Source organism: Alligator mississippiensis, chromosome 1, assembly GCF_030867095.1.
Source record: "Alligator mississippiensis isolate rAllMis1 chromosome 1, rAllMis1, whole genome shotgun sequence".
In the NCBI taxonomy this organism is placed as follows: Eukaryota; Metazoa; Chordata; order Crocodylia; family Alligatoridae; genus Alligator; species Alligator mississippiensis.
In genome coordinates, this window is record NC_081824.1 from 425,933,654 (window position 1) to 425,951,237 (window position 17,584).

The window sequence follows — 17,584 nt, forward strand, 5'->3', positions numbered from 1 at the left end:
TGGGGCTGACAGACCTGCCACAGGCAGGATAAAGATCACCTGGTGAGCCCGACTTGGCCCGTGGGCCAGATTTTGCCCACCCCTGACCTAGGGTGTGGAACTACCCAGCCAAAAGCCTCAGCTCCTGTACTCTGTAATTCTTTCCCACATTCTGTATACAGTCACAAACTTTGTTGTAAATTAGTTGTTGTGTTTTTAAGAAACCACAATTTTACAGATCAATCACTCTAGTCAATAATCATTTTTAATAACTTGAATGCAGACAATGCCTTTATGACACTCCACTTTGCTTTTCCAGTGCAGCACATTACAGAGAACCTTTACAATCAAAGAAAAGCTCAAGCCCTTTGTAAAAATTCTTAATACAAGTTCCTTCTTCTTGGTGTCCCAGTCTGATACACAATTGTTAGAGAAATGTAGTTTAAGAGTCAGTTCAAGGCCTAATTTCTGAAATGCTGCATGGAACTTGTCCAAACTATCCAAAGCCACTTCTGTTTTTGTGGGCACAGCTTGTGATAATAGTTACTTTGTTCGTTGACGAACATGGGGTGGGTTGTGAGAACTAGAATATGGAACTCCTGGCTTCTGAAATATGAATGGCCACTAACTTCACAGCATAATGCATCTTCACTTCAGCTCTCCTTCAGCAGTACTATCACATTCATTCTTAGCTATACAAAACAAAAACCCACCAGCCAACTTGTCAGTAAGGAAGTAGGAGAATAATGACCTTTAACCCATGGAAAAGGCTAAAATATACCAGGATTTTCAGTTTCTTCTCCATATTTCTGATGTGAAAAAAAGAGATTAAGGAATGATATTTCAGGGGGAGGGAGGAAGAGAAATCAGTCTTATATGCAGCAAAAGCATAAGTCATAAAAAGTGACAATATAGTCCAATAAGCAATCTTGCTCGTTTCCACTTATACTTTCAGGACCCAACTACACACAAAAAAAAACTGTTCTCCACTGATTATAAGAATATATTATATAGTATAAGCCATCTATTGTGGATCCAGTTTCAGTAGTATGGAAGTGCTTCATATCAAGAAAAGCTCATTGCCATAATGGAAACAGTTACAGGAGTATAGGGTACTTTCATACCCTAGTAGTTGCCACCACAGGATGGATTGGACAAAGATAATTTCTGGTGAGAGATTTTTTTTTTTTTTTACTTAAAAAAAAAAACCAAAACAAAAAACAGGAGTCATATTCATATAAGAACTGTGCAAGACCAGCTTTTGAAAATTATGATGTACAGTACTCAGGTTATTGTCCACTGACAATGAAATTTAAAAAAAAATTAACAGAAGAAAAACAATTGAAGTGTCATGCCTTGAGGAGTCCCAAGTCAAGACTGGTGTCTTTCTGGAAGACATGCCTAGCTAAATGCAGTTAACTGGGCTGCAAAAAGGCAGGTGGTGAGACTGAAGTGAATGATCATTTATGGTCTTAAAACACTATGGATCAGGGGCCCTGAAATTTAAATCTCGCAATTTCAGGATTTAAAAATTCTTGAGAGTACCACTGAAGTGGCATTGATGTAAAAAAATCCCATTCCTGAGAATACAATGTTTTAAGATGTTTTCCCCACCCATCCTACAGCATACAGTTGATCTAATACAGGACTAGAAAAGCCACAGCTGTGTGGAACAAATTATACAAGCATCATTAGTGAAACCCTATATACAAATCTATGTGCACCAAAATTAAACTATTTTCCCTTTCTTCCTTCATCTTCTCCCATTGGTACCAATTGTCCTTCCCAACTTTTTCCTTCCCATTTTCTCAAAAGGAAAATGTGCACAAGTTAGAGACTGAGTTCTCTAAATTCCTAATTAAAAAAAAAAAATATATCTCCTCTAAAATACCTATTTTACTAGTTGGATGTGTAGTGATTAATTTAATTAAATTAAAATAAAAAGGTAAATTTGATGCTGCACATTACATTATCTTTGAATTCAGAACCAAAATCTTACCCACTGTACTTGCACATGGTTTTCAGAAATACTTTGATTTACTCAGAGATAAGCTCTAGGATATACTTGTATTACCTTACATGGGGAAATCTTTGCCTTCACATCACTCCTTCCCTGAACCCAGTTGGCATTTACCGCAGGAACAAGGCCAAAACAAATTGTGAGAAGAACAGAGAATCTTCTCAGATAGTAACACCCCAGTACTGTTACATCATGGTAATTCAGCCTTGTATAAAAGAATGCCAACATGTCTGTTCACAAGTGTCTCAGGATGTACGATTTAATTAAACCTGAACAATTTGTTAAAACAAAACAAAACACCAACCCCCCCCCCCCCCAACAACTGGATTGATTTTTCATTATATATTTATGCCTTGTATTGTCAAGAAAATTGAAGGTTTTATGTTTCTGGACCAAAAAAAGAGAGAGATCAATTTACCATGTAAAAGGCAATAAGGAAAAAAAAAAAAATAATCAAGAGCCACAAAGGCTTTTAATGAATGTAAACAATCTCAACTCCTTCAGAAATATAAACCACAGATAAAAATTATATTTGCTTGCCATAACGAAGTTTAAGCAGCAAATACTTCAAAAGTTAACAGTTCAAGTACAACCAGTGTGCAAATTAACCACTTTGAAAATATAATTTAATAGTGCTTTGTTTGAAAAATATACACACAATTCTGAACACTCAAGAAACCAAACAATAATTCAACAAGGTTCAAGCAGACTTTCATCAAAATGAGGTAAATCTATGTCACCAGTTATTGAGTTTAGCATTGAAGTGGTGAGCAGGTCTTCAAATATATCCTCCTTTATGGGGCCAAAGGAAAGCTTTTTTGAGCAGGATTTGCTCATTAGTGAGGTTATATGATCTTCATATTTACTATCTTTTACAGGACAGTAATAATTTTGGTCCTCACTTGATACCGACACACACATGCTATTGATTTTCTCACTAGACATTTGTGGTGCAATATTATTATCCACCATTTCCAAATACCTACACTCCTCTTCATCCTTTGAAACCTCTAACGAAGCAACAGTTGAAGGAGACAATAATTCTGCTAAAACATCAGCATTACTCTGGCTACTACAGAGTGACATATTGGAGCTTGTACTATATACAGATTCATTATCTGCAACATCAATATGATATTGCAATTCCCTTAAAAAGTTCTGTAGTGGTTCACTTTCATTTTGAGATCCAAATTGTGAATGGTCTTTTCCATCTGTACGTGGAGGGTTTCCACTGTTCATCTGAGCTTTTACCAGCTTGTCAAGTGAAGCCAGCTTCTTTTTTTTAGCATTAAGTTTTTTAAGGAGTTTTAGACGAAGTCTACAGGCTTTGTCAGCATCTGATTCTTTAACTGTCTCAACAGATGTATGATTCTCATTTCCACTGTGATCATGCCTGGAATTGAAGCTGGGTTGAATCATTTTATTCAAAATACTCAGTGAGCTTCCAAGCTTATTCAAAGTTGTACCTTCATTACTTACAAAGTTTGCTACAGGAAGACAAGTACCTGAGGGAGGACTGTTGACAGCTAACGAAGGAAACTTTCTATCATGAGGAAGAGCGGATTTAGAAGTCTCAACTGTTTTGCTTGCATCTTTGTCCTGGAAACCACTGAAGTTACTAGCTTCCTTATTAGGCAAGTGCAAGTCAACTGTTTTGCTTGTTCCTTTACTTTGGAAGCCACCAAAATTACTTGCCCCCTTAATAGGCAAGTTCAAATCGGTAACTTTTAATGAACTGGGATGTTTAGAACTTTTCTTATTATTATAATGAGATGAGGCACTTGAGGGCATAAAAGTAGCATTCTTGCTTAGTAACTTCTTTACCCAACTTCCTACAAATGATTTTTTATTATTTTTACATAAAGCCTTGGAGGAATTCTCCAGAGAAGACACAGCTGCAACCTGAGAGTCTTCTACAATTTTATGGGAGTTTGTCATATTAGACAATATCTGTGTAATGTTCTCCATTAATGATGGCTCCTTGTTTTTTAATACTGCTGAATTTAACCTAATATCATTCTCTGTGTTAACTGGATTTGCTTCAGCCTCTGCCCACTGAAAATGTGATGGCTCTGGTGAGGAACTACCATGGTTTGTATGTACAGCAGGTATAATGTTTGCTGGGTTCAATTCTCCTATGGGTAAGCAAGCACTGGCATTTTCAGATGATGTGCATGTGTTTGGAGTCTGATTACCTCCAGTGACGTCTCCCGTACATGGAGCTTTGGGTAAACAAGATGATTCCAGCTGCTGCTTTGTGCCCGTTTCAACAACTAGGTTATTTTTCACCATCTGTTCATTCTCCAGGGGGTTACCTTCAGAATCAACTTGTACTTCTACAAGCGTCAGAGTTATAATATCATCATCTGCCAAATGTTCTAAGCCATGAAGCAATTTCTTTTCAGTCCTGGCTAAATTCTGTTCTGTAGTAGCTGGAGCAGTTACACTGCCATCATTGCCATGAATAGTTGGTATTTTGTCTACAGCATTATGATCATCACAATGCAACAATGAAGAATCTGATTGTTCATCACGGGGAGAAAGCTCTTCAGTTTCTTTACTTTGGAACTGAGGACTCAACTTATGTGGCTGTCGCTTATTTGGCACTTGGGATGTTTTCCTTTCCCAGATGACAATATGAATCTCTGAAGGAGGAACCTCAAATCTCTCGCATCTATTACAATATGGACCTTTTAAGTCATCACATTCAAGCCAAGTTTCTGAAAAATAAAGAGTGACTAAGTGAAAGGCTCAGTACAACTACCAATAAAAAATTGGGTTCTCAGATTTGTTTGAGTGACAAGAGTATTAACTTTTAGTGCCTTCCCACTATGTGATACTACTAACACCTATACCAGAGAGAATAAAACTGATCTGTACCAAAGGAAAACTGGAGGCTTCCACTACAAATAGGCCACTTCCAGGAGCAGAATTAAATTCCTAGATCATAATTTGGTCAAGAAGCAAAGCCACTTCTTTCTCTTGACAAGGTATCAATTTCCTGTCTAAGCACATCTGGATATTTCACAAGCTTTCTCTGTGTTATTTTGTGGAATTTTTCACACTAACTCACCAACAGGAGAAACTTCAAGGGCAAACTGATAATATTCATAAGCTAACCCCCTCGTGATGGCTGACTGAGTTCAAATACTGCAAAACATATGTAAGTCTTTAATTAAAAAACAATGGGAGAAACAATGCGGACACAACAAACAATTGGTTTTCTTAAATGAATGTTTCCCATCATGTTATTTTTTCATGTAATCAGGCAATTTAAATACACAACTTTAATCCCAATGGTCTGGTAAGATCATTATCCCTTCTCTTTTGTCCTCCCATCCATGAGGCTGGATAAGCTATTCCTCCCAACCCCCACCCTGTGAATTTTGGGCTGTAAGCTGTTACTCACTAACAAGCTAGTAACTGTAGGAGCTGCATTCAAGAAAGAATGGCAGAATCAAGAGGGAGAAGCTGCTGCCAGTGCTTTAAGTTTGAGGGGAACTTGTTTTTTCCAATCAAGACATGCACATACTTGATAAATAGCACCCAAAAGAATTGGTCAGGTCTGCCAAAATTATTTTTACCAGAGTTATAGGGTAACTTTTCACTTTTTCCACTGGTAGCAATTTACTGGATCAGTACATCAAATCAGAATTTGAAAAGAAAGAAATGCATAAATAATTTTTAAACCTATTTGCATGGTTAATTTTTAGGTTTACAGACAAGAACACCTTTTAATTTTTGTCTAGAATAGAATGTCAATCATTATTTCAATAACCCACCAAACTGGTAAAACAAGGCAATACGTTATAAGAAAAAATTGTAGTATTTACCATCAGGATTCAAAACCCAGGTCACAAAGTGTTTTTGGTTGTTTTGATACTGAACAACAATTGTTATTTCATAGAAATCTCCTTCAAATTGAAACGAGTAATTTTTCAGTTTGTTATGTGGCAAGCCTTCTACAAAATGTAGCATAAATACTGAAGGTATCCTGATAAAGAGACAATACATTTTATTAGAACAAAACACTGGTTCAAGCTATTAATGAAATCACAAACAAACAATTAATTTATAGATGATCCATAGCTCACCAGATCATCATTCTACTCCTATGTAGAAATCTCAGATTGTGCTACCAGATACAAGTGTCTTTGGGGGCTTATGGGAGCACTGGTTCCAGGGAGGGGGAGGAAGAGGAGGGGGGGCAAAAAACAACATTTTGCTTTGCAATAAGGACAGCTCTGCTGAAATGAATGTCAGCAAAGGCTAGCTAACAAGTCCAGTTCATACCAAAACATAGATAAGATTGTAGTTCTATTCATCAACCCCCAAAGGCTGCTGGTGGGGAAGGGGGAGGAAAAATGCTCAGGCTGGAAATGGACATCTATATAGACACTGCTGGGTGCCACTCCTCAACACAGGGAGCACATCTGCAAGCAGAGCAAAACCCCCAACTTAGCAATGTATTGCTGGAAAGTGTGGAAATTCCCTGTAGTGGATTTTCGTAGTGCCCTCCTGCAACCCTGGAGGGGGAAAAGCTAGGTAAGTCCCCTGCAGAGGGATTCCCCCAACTGACTGATCATTGGCTGCACTTGGCCATGAGGCGCGTCTCTGCAAACAGGAAATCGATGCACTCCACCTTGGGGTGAATCCCTAAATTTCCCCACTTAACCCAGACCTGCCCTGGAGATTCTAGGGACACATCTAGCTAAGCAGGGAAAGCAAGGCAGGCAGGCAGGCACTGCCAAGGCTTGAAGGGCTGAATCCTGCCTGGGAATTCCCAAGGTACAGAGAACCAGGCCCCTCAAGCATGTGGAGCCCCTGCCCAGGGCAGGTGGAGAGTGTGGGCAGCTTTGGGTGCCCATGCTCTCCCACCATAAACAAACAGGCATCAGCTGCACTAAAGCAGCACAACTTACCACTGTCTTCTTACCATTTACTATTCATTGTGGCCACAAATTTGAGCATTTGTGGTGCAACAGAAAGTATAGAGTCCATTTCTACCCTCAGTGTTAGCTGTATTTACTTGAAGAGAAAACGACCCTGAATATAAGATGACCCTCCAATAATTAAATTCTATATATGGAAAAAGTAGGTGTTATAAATTTTCCAGGTACAGACTCTAACTATTGGAGGTCTGACTTGAATTTGTCCCTAGCCCACTGCTAGAGCAGGGAAAATAAATCTGTGGGGGGGAGGGGGGTCACATAGCCCTCTGCTTCCTCCCAACTTTTCCCCCCCTGGCAGCTCTTCCCTTCTTCCCTTACTGTTACATCTTGCTGTCCCCTGACCACATGGAAGTGAGGAGCAAATTTGAAAATATTAACTTTGAAATTAAAACACAGCTGTAGCAATTCACATATAGTAATCACAGAATTAGTTCATCCAGAATTGATGCATGTTACCATTTTTTTTTTTTTTTTTTAAACTGCTGCAAGTTTTAGCATAGGTGTTTCATAAACACTTTTGAGCAGCACTTTGGCACCTACTTTTATCTACTATAACCTATGCATGGTATTAGTCCAAAGACATAAAGCTCATGTTTTACCATACAGTTCACTGGGCTGGGCCCCACAAAAGTTAGCAGCATTTCAAGCCATGGTGAGCCACAACACTGCATACTCTCTTATCCTGGCACAAATTATTAGTGTGGCCCCCACCCTACCCAGTGACCCCACAGCTTAGCCTTGCTCAATACATGTGTATACTCCAGATACCTCCCACAAAGGATCCATGTGTTAATTGGCCCCCCACTCAGGTATTCTTGTCACAAGCCCTGGGATGCTCCAAAAATTTACGTGCAGACAAGGCAACCTGGTCAGCTTCATCTTGTGGACAGCAGAGCCACATTAATCATATGTACCAGGCTAATAGAGGATACGACAGAGGGATTCTGGGGGAACTGTATGCAATTTCATGGCTTACCCTGACTTTAAAAAATGGGGTTGATGAGGGGGCACTAGCGTACATCTCTTATGCAGGTAGGTGGCACTAACCCAGGGGCAGGCAATTATTTCGGGCGGAGGGCCGCTTACCCAGTTTTAGCAGCCTGTTGAGGGCCATGTGGGTAGCCCTGCCCTCTGACAGGTTCCCCACCCCCTGGTCACCATCTTGGGACCAATGTCCCAGGGCCAGCAACAGTGGGGCCTATAGCAGGGTGCAGGCTGGCAGGGGCCTGTGAAGCCGGGCTGGGCTGCACCAGCAGGGAGAGGGGGGAGCTGGCCTGGCTCCATAGAGCCCCTGCTGGCTGGGACCCTGTGCTCCTGCCACCCTGCTATGGGTCACACTGGTGTGGGCCCTGTGCTCCCACTGGCTCCCACACCTGCTCACTCCCAGTGCCCCCCAGCCCCATGGTACAGGCAGGGCGCAGCGCACAGCCCCAACCGCCTGCTCACCGACAGGGAAGAAGGTGGTGCGGAGTGCAGGGAAAAGCAGCCCCTTACCCCATGGCCGGCACTCCCTGCTGCAGCTGCTCGCAGCCCACGCGGGGCTGTCTGGAGCAGGTACAGGCAGCCCCATGAGGGATGCGAGCAGATGCAGCGCAGAGCACCGGGCACAGCACCAGCTTGTAACCCGGACCCCGCTGCCAGCCTGTGCCCCGTGCTGGCTCTGGGCTTGCCCATCGGGACTGTGCGTGGCGGCAGCACCTGCTGCCCCCCCCCCACTTGCCACACTGGGCAGTGTTTGCTGCTGCTGCCTGTCCAGAGCTCACACACTGGGCAGCAGAGAGGCAACAGCAGCAAACACTGCAGGGCATGGCAAGTGCAGGGGCCACAGCTGCTGTTGCTATGCACAGCCCCAGTGGGTGAGCCCAGAGCCACCACGGGGCCCAGGCTGGCAGTGGGGCCAGGTTACAAACTCATGTGGAGCACGGGGGCAAGGCGGCCCCTTGCCCACCCCGCAGCCACTCGCAGCCTGCCTGGGGCTGCCAGTGCCTGCTCTGGACAGCACTGCATGGGCTGTAAGTGGCTGCAGCAGTGAACGCAGGCACGGGGCTGGGGAGGGGCCGTTTTCCTCCGCACCAGGGAGGAGCAGGGATGGAGCCTGGGGAAAAGCTAAGCGCAGGGGAGGGGAAAAGCTGATCCTCCCCCACCCTGTGGCCGGTGCTCCCTGCTGCAGCCACTTGCAGCCCGCATGGCACTGTCCAGAGCAGGCACAGGCAGCCCCACGTGGGCTGCGAGTGACTGCAATACGGGGCACTGGCCATGGGATGGGGGAGGGGCAACCCGCTCCCAGCTTTTCCCCAGGCTCTTTCCCTGCCCGGGATCCTCCCTTGCCCTCCCCTACTTCCCCCTTACCTGCGGTTCCAGCCAGGGCAGCCACATGGTCCCAGGCCAGAAGTCCCTGCAGAGGCTTCTAGTTGCAGGGGTGGGGCCAGGCAGGCCTTGCTGTTGTGGGAGCCTGCCCAGCTTCCCCTGGGTCCTACTGCCCTTGGTTCCTGTCATTTTTGACAGGAACCACAGGCAAATAAATATTAATTTTCTAAATGTTTTAGGGGCCCTGTGGGCCAGATAGAATGGCCTCACAGGCCAGATCTGACCCGCGGGCTGTATTTTGCCCACCCCTGCACTAACCTATCCTTGTGGTAGGATCCCATCAGTATATCACCCTAACTAACTGGGCCATGTGTTTTAGAATTATGCTCAGTGTTGGCTACATTTAATCAACTTCACAGTTGGTTTCCACTGCTGAGCACATGGTGCTTTTGGCAGCAGTTTAATAATAGACAATGTATTTAATGAGATTTTCTTGTATGCAATAACATAAGGGTCTTTTCCTCCCATGCCAATTGGGAGAGAAAAATTTCATCTTGCATTCAAGTAAATACAGTATTATTTGGCTCAATTCTATTCAGAATATTAGAAGTTGTGAGTGTCCTTTCTATGTGAATAATAAAAATATACTGTGCACTAAAATCTTTACATAGTAAATGAGAATTTTAAGAAAAAGGATGTGGAGAAGCTTGAGAGAGTCCAGAGAAGAGCCACGCGCATGATCAGAGGTCAGGGAAGCAGACCCTACGATGACAGGCTGAGAGCCCTGGGGCTCTTTAGCCTGGAAAAGTGCAGGCTCAGGGGTGATCTGATGGCCACCTATAAGTTTATCAGGGGTGACCACCAGTATCTGGGGGAACGTTTGTTCACCAGAGCGCCCCAAGGGATGACGACTAGGTCGAATGGTCATAAACTACTACAAGACCATTTCAGGCTGGACATAAGGAAGAATTTCTTTACTGTCCGAGCCCCCAAGGTCTGGAACAGCCTGCCACCGGAGGTGGTTCAAGCGCCTACATTGAACACCTTCAAGAGCAAACTGGATGTTTATCTTGCTGGGATCCTGTGACCACAGCTGACTTCCTGCCCTTTGGGCAGGGGGCTGGACTCGATCTTCTGAGGTCCCTTCCAGCCCTAATGTCTATGAAATCTATGAAAGACTATCAAAGCTGGGTAACTAGATGTTTACTAGAAACTTAAGCATAAGTACCACTTAATATGCCTGGCTTAAAAAAATTACAAAATTATGAGACACGTTTAGATCTAAAATTTACAGGTAACACTTCATCCATTTTACAGTCAAGATTTCAGGCAATTCAGACTTACTTTTCCAAAATCATCTCTCTCCTTTGAGATTTATCCTGACATTTATTACATGGACCAATATGAACAGCATTAAGTGGGTGCCACTCAGGTATTATATTTGTAAACGTTGTTAGCATCTTCCTACAGCTGAACAGGAGGAAAAAAAGAAGAAAAGATGAGATAAGATACTTACTTGAAATTCTGAAAAGACAATGCATTACATTTTACCAGAGAAGGTAGGGCAAAGGAAGCAGTGTTACACAGCATAATAAATAGGCCAAATTCAGTGCTGCCTTGTATGGCAAATACTACTGAAGTTCACATAAGCAGCATAGAAATATGAACAGAATTTGGCTTGATAATCTGATCAGCATCAACAAATAATGCTTACGTGGCACAAGAAAATGAAAAACAAACCTGCTGCTAATCGGTTAGCTACTTTAAAATATTTTATTTAATAATCACATTTAAATTAGCTAAGGCTTTAAAAAAATTCTCCATCCTGTTTTTTTACCAAGTGCATAATAGTTAAGGACATCTTAACACATTACATTAAGCATATACTACCTCCAATCATCTAAATAGCAATTAAGAGTTATGTCTAACATTTAAGATTTTAAATCCCTGCTCAGCAAAGGATACTTTTCACATTTTTCCAAGTGAATAAACATCACAGATTTATTTTTTCAAATGTCATATAGTTCAAATAAATACAGAAACTCATTTCTACTCAACAGCATAAGGCATACCTATTTGTTTTGACAGGCCTGCTATTCATGGAGAGCAGCTACAATTTGACCATTAAGTGCACAACTAAGTAAGCAGCTGACAACCTGCTCCACTTATCTTTTACATCTCTCCTAGTCAAAACTATTACATCATACATCTTGACACTACACAGCAGGTGTACAAAACTTTTGGAAATACAAAGTACAAGACTTCACCATCATATCTTTTCCCCTGTCACCACATGCAAACTATTGTGTACAAAGTGTTGGTTTAAAAAGTATCAAGTACAGACTGAAAAACAAACACAGATAAATGAATATTACCTGAATAAAAACCCTTACCTGTCCTGCTGTTTGTAGCCACAAAGTAAACATTCAAATTTCCATGAAAACGTATGAAGAAAGAGTTTCTTAACTTCAGGATCCTTTTCTAGAAGCAGAGGTAATGCAAAGACCGGACTCTCCTCTTTACCTTCAAAGAAAAAAAAGAAAAATAGTCACTAAATGTTCACAACCAGTCCTCAGGACATCAGAAAGCAAGGACAATTCTTCTGTGAGCACTCACAAAGCAATATTCTCATTCCTATCGTAAAGGACTCAAAGCCATCATTAGCTGCAAGACTACAGCTGTAGTTAACCAGGAGGGGAGCACACAACACAACAAACAGATCAGTAGACTACATGAAAACTAATATTTGCAGAAGCTTTTGAGGCTAATATTGATGTTACACTATAGTAATAGTGACATCAGTCCTAACTATTAATTTCATTTTCCATTTTATGCGAAAATAATAAAAGTATACAAATGATAACAATTTGCTAATTTAAGCCAAAATGCTACAAGTACTTTCCATGGGCTAGGTCAAAGGACAAAGTGAAGGAAAATGCTGTCAACTTCTGCTGTTTCTATGGAACCATTTAATGGGCATTATTTATCAAGTGTTCTCTACAGTTAAGGAGGACCATACACAACTAAAGGAAGGATGATGTAGCAGTCACCATACATTATTTTGCTTTGCTAAAGCAGTGGATCCCAAAAAGTAACAGCTGGACAGGGCGAGGGCTAGGAGAAGGAACAGCAGTGCAGGTGCTTTTTGCTGCCTCACCCCAGTGTGGGCACAGAAAAAGCCCCCTTCACCCTTACTGCTGCCAAAGTTACCTAGCTCATACTGGATTGGAGCTGGGAGGGTGGGGAGAAGTGGTAGTAGCACAGGTTCAGGCAAAGCCTTGCAGCTGTGGGCTAGATCCAACCCCTGACCTAAATACATAATTCAAAGTCCTGGAAAGTATTCTCTTTAAACTCAGAATGAGCTTTCCCTTTGTCAAGCAATTTTTTCCTGCCTTTTTTACAAAAGAGAAGAAAAGCATGCACCAGAAGGGTCACTTCATTAGGCCTGAGCATATAGGTACTACAGAAGAGAATGGAACAGAGACAGAAAAAAAAAAAAGAGGGAGCGGAAGGGAGAAAAAGAAAAGAACTAACTACTGTGAGTGGTGTTCTTGACCTAACCAAATTACACTGGTACGCTGTTTGTATCCACTCATGAGATTTATTTTAAGTGCTGACATATCAGCAAGGTTTGCACTCAGAAAGCCGGAACAAACTGAAGTCACACACACACACACACACACACACACACACACACACACACACACACTTACCTAATTCACACTTCAGCTGGGGTTGAAGTTGTACAAAAATTGTATTTCGGATTTCATTTAAATGCATCTCAGCTTTTGGAAGAACATCTAAAGAAAATAAATTGTTTTTTAAAAATATTAAATTCAGATATAGCACATAATATTAATTCCCTTCAAAGCAATACATTTGGTATTAGTATAATTTAAGGCATGCCTACTGGATATAATAATAATTAAAGCTCAGTCAAATCATTTGCAGAACGTTTTAACAACTTGTTAAAAAAAACCTACTTAGTCCTGCATATGGTTTTCTGTTGTCATTTACTTAATAAGATACTTTAAATAATTTCTCTCTCTACAATGTGTTAGTATGATTAGGCTATGTTGAAATCAAACCAGACAATAAGTGACTAAGATGAAGGTTAAGATTTGAAGAAGGTATCAGTAAATTACTGGTAAAAAGCATTAGGCATGGTGTCATTCTCTCAAACCAAAGTGCTATAATCTGAGGAAAGGCAGAGTTTAAAATTAAAATTACACTCAGAAATTCAAATACTAAAGAAAAACATACAAAAGTACCCAAACAAGCTTAACTCTACCCTATAGTGATGACCATGGATCCTGGTTTTCTCAGATAAAAAGAAGCAACACAAAATCCACATTTTTCCATGATTAAAATGAAACACCACTATTGAGTGAGAGGAGAGAGATAGTGGTGTTTCATTTTAATCATGGAAAAATGTGGATTTTAGGTTACTTTTTTGTTTTAAATCTGAAAATTGGGTTGTTTCTTTTTAAAATCAGAGAAAAACAGGATCCTTGGTGATGACATTCAATCCCATTTAAATGATTAGAGAAATTAAGATGCGTTTTTGCAGATTAAGTACTACATTTCTTATGGAAGTCAGAAATAAATCTTAGAGTTAAGTTCTCAGACAATTCATTGTAGACTTAAGAAATGCCTTGAGTTTGAAGCTTCATCTACAAAACAAACTCATTGTGCCCAGCAGATGCACAGCTAAAGATACCAGGCTGCTCTGCAGAGACTGCACCATAAACCAACAGCAGTGCAGCTGTATCCATATGGAGATGCAAACCAGCTAATTAACTGTCACTCACTGGGGCAAGTTAGTCTGCTCAAAGTGACGCACAGGCACAGCTACACTAACTATTTTGCTTCAGGACAGTCCATTGTAGAGCCATATGCTATCCTTAAGAGCACTGCTGCCAGGCACTATAATCTTACTCCCCAGACATGGCCTTCAGCAGCTCTGCAAATTAGTAATGCAAAACAAACAAACGAGGCTGCATAAAGCACAAAACAGGACCCTACTCCATCAGGGAGCTTGTATGTGGCCGCCAAGCATATGTTCCGTGCTGCCGCCAGGCACAGCTTTTCTGTGCCACGGCTTCACATGTGGCTAGCCATCAGCACCCCCTCCCCAGTGCGCAGCAGCGGTGTGGGGAGCTTGCACATGTTGGTGGCCACCCCCACTGCCATCTATACACTCAGTGCTGCCGCCTCATGGGGGGGGGGCAGCGGCGGCAGCTAGGTGCTGCCATCTGGCCACACGTGAAGCCGGCGGTGCAGAGAAGTGGAGATACCTGGATACGGGAAAGTGGTGCCCGGCTTATTTAATCTGCACAAGAGAAGACTGGGGGGGGGAATTTAATAGCAGCCTTCAACTACCTGAAGGATGGTTACAAGGAGGATGGAGCTAGACTGTTTTCAGTGGTGGCAGATGACAGAACAAGGAGCAATGGTCTTAAGTTGCATCAATGGAAGTTTAGGTTATATGTTAGGAAATAAATGCTCATGAGGAGGATAATAAAGCACTAGAACATGTTATTCAGAGAGACCGTGAAATCTCCATCCTTGGACATCTTTAAGAGCTGACCCAACAAAGCCTTGCCTAGGATGATCTAGTTGGGGCTGGTCCTGCTTTGAGCAGAGGGTTGGACTGGTTGATCTCCTGAAGTCCCTTCCAACCTAGATTTTCTATGATTCTAAGGCCATACTTCTAAATATTTGTGTGAAGGTCAACTATTCATTAATATAGATATATAGCTATATTAGAATGTAAGTCTTCAGTGAAGAAAAGGAAGTACACTAGGAACTAGGAAAGTTAACTAGGAACAAACAAAACAAAACAAAAAAACCCCTATTTACATAAATGATCTGAATTCATCTCGTTTGTACCAGAACAAAATGCATCAATGAAACATTGAATTTTCAATCCACTTAAAAAAACCCCAAAAACGTACACATCTGTCTTGAGAAAACATTTCACAAAACTGCAGAAAAGTAGCGATGGAACAGAACTCCAGAGGTCATCACTTAGTTCAACTTCTAGCCTGAAACAGGATCATCCCTATTCAGACCATCCCATACAAATCTTTGTCTAACATAGTAATAAAACCATAAAATAAACAAATGTCACACAACTACAAGGCACCCTAACTTGCCACACAGAGCAGGGGGAGAGGGGGACAGCAACAGTGTTCAGTGCCCTGCTGCTGCAAAGGTTGCTAATATACAATCATGAAACAAAGAGGGCCAAGTCCCCTGCTACAAAGGAAGGCAAACCTCCCCAGTCCATACTAATCTGACCAAAAGGTAAAATTCCTTTCTGACCCCAAATGTGGTGATCAATCTGACCCTAAGTGGAGGGGCTATACCCTCTAGCCACAAACCTCCAGGTTTTATCCCCAGAAGGAGCACTGGCATACCCCAGTTAAAATCCTCAGCCCTGATTGCAGCCAACTCTCAGGGATTCTGAGGAAGGTATTTAAACCTACAAGAAACCTCTGACACAACAGGAAGGGAAGAAAAACTCTTTCCTTGTCTCACATGGCAAAGCCCAGAAGCATGGGAAATACCCACAGCATAGCATAAGGACAGCTACTCCTAGATCATACCTGACTAATACTTATCCAACCTTCTCTTGAAGACCCACAATGATGCAGATTGCAGAACTTCCATCGACAGTCTATTTCACTGCCTTGCTGTTCTAACCGTGAAGAAGTTTCTCCTGATATTCAATTTAAACCTACTTTGCTACAACTTCAAGTTATTACTTGTATCCTGCTCTCTGCAGTGAGAGAAAAAAGTGCTCCCCCTCTTCTTTATAGAAACCCTTCAGATTGAAAGCTGCTATCATGTCCCCTTTGAAGCATGTTGTTCACAGGCTGAACATGCCTATTTGCTTCAAACTGTTCTGATATGGCTTCCCATTCAAGCCCTTTTAATTTTAGGTCATCTGCTTCTGGACCGTTTTAACTTCTCCATGTCCTTTCTAAAATGTGGAGCCCAAAACTGCACACAGTACTTTAGATGAGGCCTAATCAGTGCTGAGGAAAGAGGTACGATCCCTCCCATCCCCCCACTTTCTTCTAGTGACTCAGAAAATGTTTTCACCTGTTACTGAGAATCTGCCCTGGGAAATTACATCTTTATCTTGAATTCTATTGCAAAGTATCAGCTCAGCCTTGGCAATCTGAAACAGAAGGGAACAGACTTCTGCACACACTACTGAATTTCTCCATGCTCTTGTATCAATATTCTTGTACATTCAAGTATTCTAATGTCAAAAGAAATAGGAACATAAAATTTACTCACTTTTTAGCTCGCTACTTTGGCAGTTTTTCAAGAGTGCAGTTGCTTTACTATATTTTGTCAAGAGTCTCTGGAGGACAGATTCATCTTCAGTGCATGCTCTAGTCATCACAATCTTTAACACTTCCAAGTGTACCAGCGCTGACAGGATACAATTTAACCAACAGAGAGCATATACATTCCTCCACTGAAGACACAAAGGCGTTACAAGCAATGCAGACTTATCATCTTCAAACAGTATTTCAGATTTTATTGGACAGAGTTCAGAATTTGGCAGAAGTTGTGTTCTGGAGTTAGAGCCCTCAATATGACTTTCTTGAGAACCACTGACAGCAATAGCTGCTTCCAAGCCCACTTTCTGCTCCAAGGTCTCAACTGTCCCATCTGATGTCTGCTGATCATCCTGTGATGCATCAATTAGAGTCCTATATAAATTACTTCCACTGTAGTTGATAACAAGATCAGTGTCTGAAGTCTGTTCAGTGTCCTTCAAGTTGGTAGTTCTTGCCTGTTTTGAACATGATCTAATGGGAGAAGTTATAGGACTGGTTTCAAAGCATTTCCTTTTTCTCCGAATACCTGGAGTTTGATGATTTGCTGAATCACAAGTCATTATTACGCTGTCAAGAGGTTTATAGCCCAGAGGATAGATGCACTGAAAGGAAGAATAAAGACTGTAGAAATAGGAAAGATTACAGAAATCCAGACAGCATCTTATAACAACTGGAAATACAAACCATGCAGTTCAAACAGAACTCAGATTTCTTGCTCTTTGACACATTACTAAAAGTTGTATACAAATCAGAGATGACTGAAATGCACATTATCCATTTAGCTTACAAATGACAATAATGGGCACTAATGGAAGTTACTTCCATTAATGGTGAGAGTTGGTACATTTTTTCCTCTTTCTCTAGCTCTCTCCAACCCTTCAAACAGATCTCATAGGATCTCCTCTCACACCCCAATCTCCAATCCAATCTCCTGGAACAAGGAGAAATGTCTTCCAGCCCTTTAT

At 41.6% G+C, this 17,584-nt stretch overlaps 1 protein-coding gene across 2 annotated transcripts in view; it reads right to left on the bottom strand.

The window, feature by feature from the left end:
* Positions 1-226: 226 nt before the first annotated feature.
* Positions 227-17,584, bottom strand: part of USPL1 (ubiquitin specific peptidase like 1) — a 33,626-nt gene continuing 16,268 nt past the window's right edge. For both annotated transcript variants that reach the window (XM_006278367.4, XM_006278368.4), the window contains 6 exons: positions 16,570-17,221; positions 12,972-13,058; positions 11,652-11,781; positions 10,603-10,728; positions 5,833-5,993; positions 227-4,719 (listed from right to left, as the gene is read on the bottom strand). In XM_006278367.4, the coding sequence (XP_006278429.2) occupies positions 2,690-4,719; positions 5,833-5,993; positions 10,603-10,728; positions 11,652-11,781; positions 12,972-13,058; positions 16,570-17,221 (3,186 nt within the window). In that variant the 3' untranslated portion in view covers positions 227-2,689. The remainder of the gene's footprint in view (positions 4,720-5,832; positions 5,994-10,602; positions 10,729-11,651; positions 11,782-12,971; positions 13,059-16,569; positions 17,222-17,584) is intronic.